At 27.8% G+C, this 2,090-nt stretch overlaps 1 protein-coding gene across 1 annotated transcript in view; it reads right to left on the bottom strand.

Moving 5' to 3' along the window:
- LOC107628702 (serine carboxypeptidase-like 34) overlaps positions 1–1,027 on the bottom strand; it is an 11,156-nt gene extending 10,129 nt beyond the window's left edge. The window contains exon 1 of the mRNA XM_016331273.2: positions 642–1,027. Within this exon, the coding sequence (XP_016186759.1) occupies positions 642–915 (274 nt within the window). The 5' untranslated portion in view covers positions 916–1,027. The remainder of the gene's footprint in view (positions 1–641) is intronic.

Raw genomic sequence — 2,090 nt, 5'->3', positions numbered from 1 at the left:
ATATAATTTACAAAAAAAAAATTATTTCTAATTTATTAAATATTAAAACTTAAGATACATATTTAATCTATAAAAATATTGACTATATAGGTGCGTCAGTTCTTATTAATAAGCTAATAAATTTTATGTAATACAGATAGAAAATCATGAGTAGATGCGAATGTGTTAAAGTTAATAAAATGTATAAAATTTGAGTGTACGTGTTAATGAAGTTTTTGCCAAAAGGTATTAGAATCTAGAATCAGCATTTCTGACTTTTGTGAAATGAAATATCAAACGCAATTGAGGTTTTAGTTCAAGCATAAATTATGTGCCTCTTAATATGTTGTATCTGAATTTAAAATATGGCAATTTAAATATTGGATATGTAAACCTATAGTGTAGGTGAATTTGTAATGTAATGTCTAAAATTAGGGTTGTCTAAGTAGTGATTCAATGCCAATAAGTAATAGTTCAAATGGCATAGACTCCCTATATTCAATTAAGAGATTGTGAGTTCGAGTCTCCTATCTTTCCAAATTTTGCCAATAAGTTATAACTCAAATGACATAGTCTTCCCATACTCAATTAAGAAGTTGCGTGAATTAAAACTATATACTAAACAGAAAGAAGAAAATAGAACAGAGGAAATAGATAGATACCTCCATTGAGCCAGAGAAGGAGTGGTTTGTGTTCAGGTTTGTCGGTAGCCTCAAAGAACCAGTAGAAGAGTGCTCTTCCATGAGTCTCATTGACAGTGATGTAACCAGCGTATTGCTTGAACTTCACCACAGGCTGCCCCGGTAGCCTGTAAACTCTATCAGCCTCTTGTTCTGCCAGCACCGAACAAAACACACCCAAAGCTTCATTGCCAAATAGCAACAACAAAACCAAAAGAATATTATTATTGAATCTAATATCTGAACACAAAGCCATATCTGATATCTCACGAATGTGGCTTGTGCTTTGGTATAAATAAGAATCAGAGGGTTGGATAAAGAGGTAATTAATAATTATATATATTATATATTAATGAAACTCATGTATGTGTAATTTAGTATTTATCTTGTGAAAACTACTTTGTTATAAGTAGTAAGTAGTGTGGATGGCATGAACTGTACCACATATAATGAAACAGGGAAATTTATTAATTAATTTGTGTATGTATTTTGTCATTGGCTCATTGCTTTCAATACAATCAATACGAACAAGATGGACTTTTTCAAACCTGTTTAATGTTTATTCATTGATTGGATAGGATATGATCCTACGGCCATCATTTGCGGACTCGTCAATTGCTTTTCCTTTAAATCTTTGAATATTCTCCTCCAATGCATTCGGATCAATTCATCTTGCGTTTCTTCATCCACTTAATTAAATTTAGATTATAATAATTAATAACTAATTAAAGAGTCGTAGCAAATTTTATTTAGATTTTTTTTTTTAATTTAGAAACTGGCATTCGACTATAGTGAAGGCAAATATCCGGGACATACATACAACACTTAATTATGTAGGGAAGTTTTGTAACAGTTTTGTTCTTCAAGTATTGTATACTTGTATGAGTTTGAAAAAATATTTTATTATTTATTGTGATGATAAATATTTAATTGATTGATTAAGAATTGATTCTAATTTATAGTGTAATTATTTGTGTTATTAAATTTTAGAATTAGCATTAATATGTATGGTGATTTGATTTGATTTAGAAAAAATCAACCATTAAGAATAAGATATCAAATATATTAATGCTACCAAATAAAAAAGAAAACAACCATGACATTAATATTATGTCTATTTTTCTCGTAATTGTCAGCATTAATCTTTTTGATATCTTACTCTTAATAGTTGATTCTTTCTAAATCAAATCAAATCACTATATATATTAATGTCAATCCTAAAACTTTATAACATAAATATCACATTATAAATTGGAATCAATTTTTAATCAATTAACTAAATATTTTTTATCGTAATAAATAATAAAAAAAATTTTAAACTCAACAATTTTCTCCTTCAAAGTTGTAAAAATCAGATTAAACCGACTAGTTTGACAAAAAAGCTAATGAACTGTACCTACACTAATAATTCGATCTAATTTAGTGTTTTAA

The sequence above is a fragment of the Arachis ipaensis genome, chromosome B03, assembly GCF_000816755.2.
Source record: "Arachis ipaensis cultivar K30076 chromosome B03, Araip1.1, whole genome shotgun sequence".
In the NCBI taxonomy this organism is placed as follows: Eukaryota; Viridiplantae; Streptophyta; class Magnoliopsida; order Fabales; family Fabaceae; genus Arachis; species Arachis ipaensis.
Note: the sequence above shows the minus strand (reverse complement) of the source record. Positions and strands in the feature narration are given on the sequence as shown.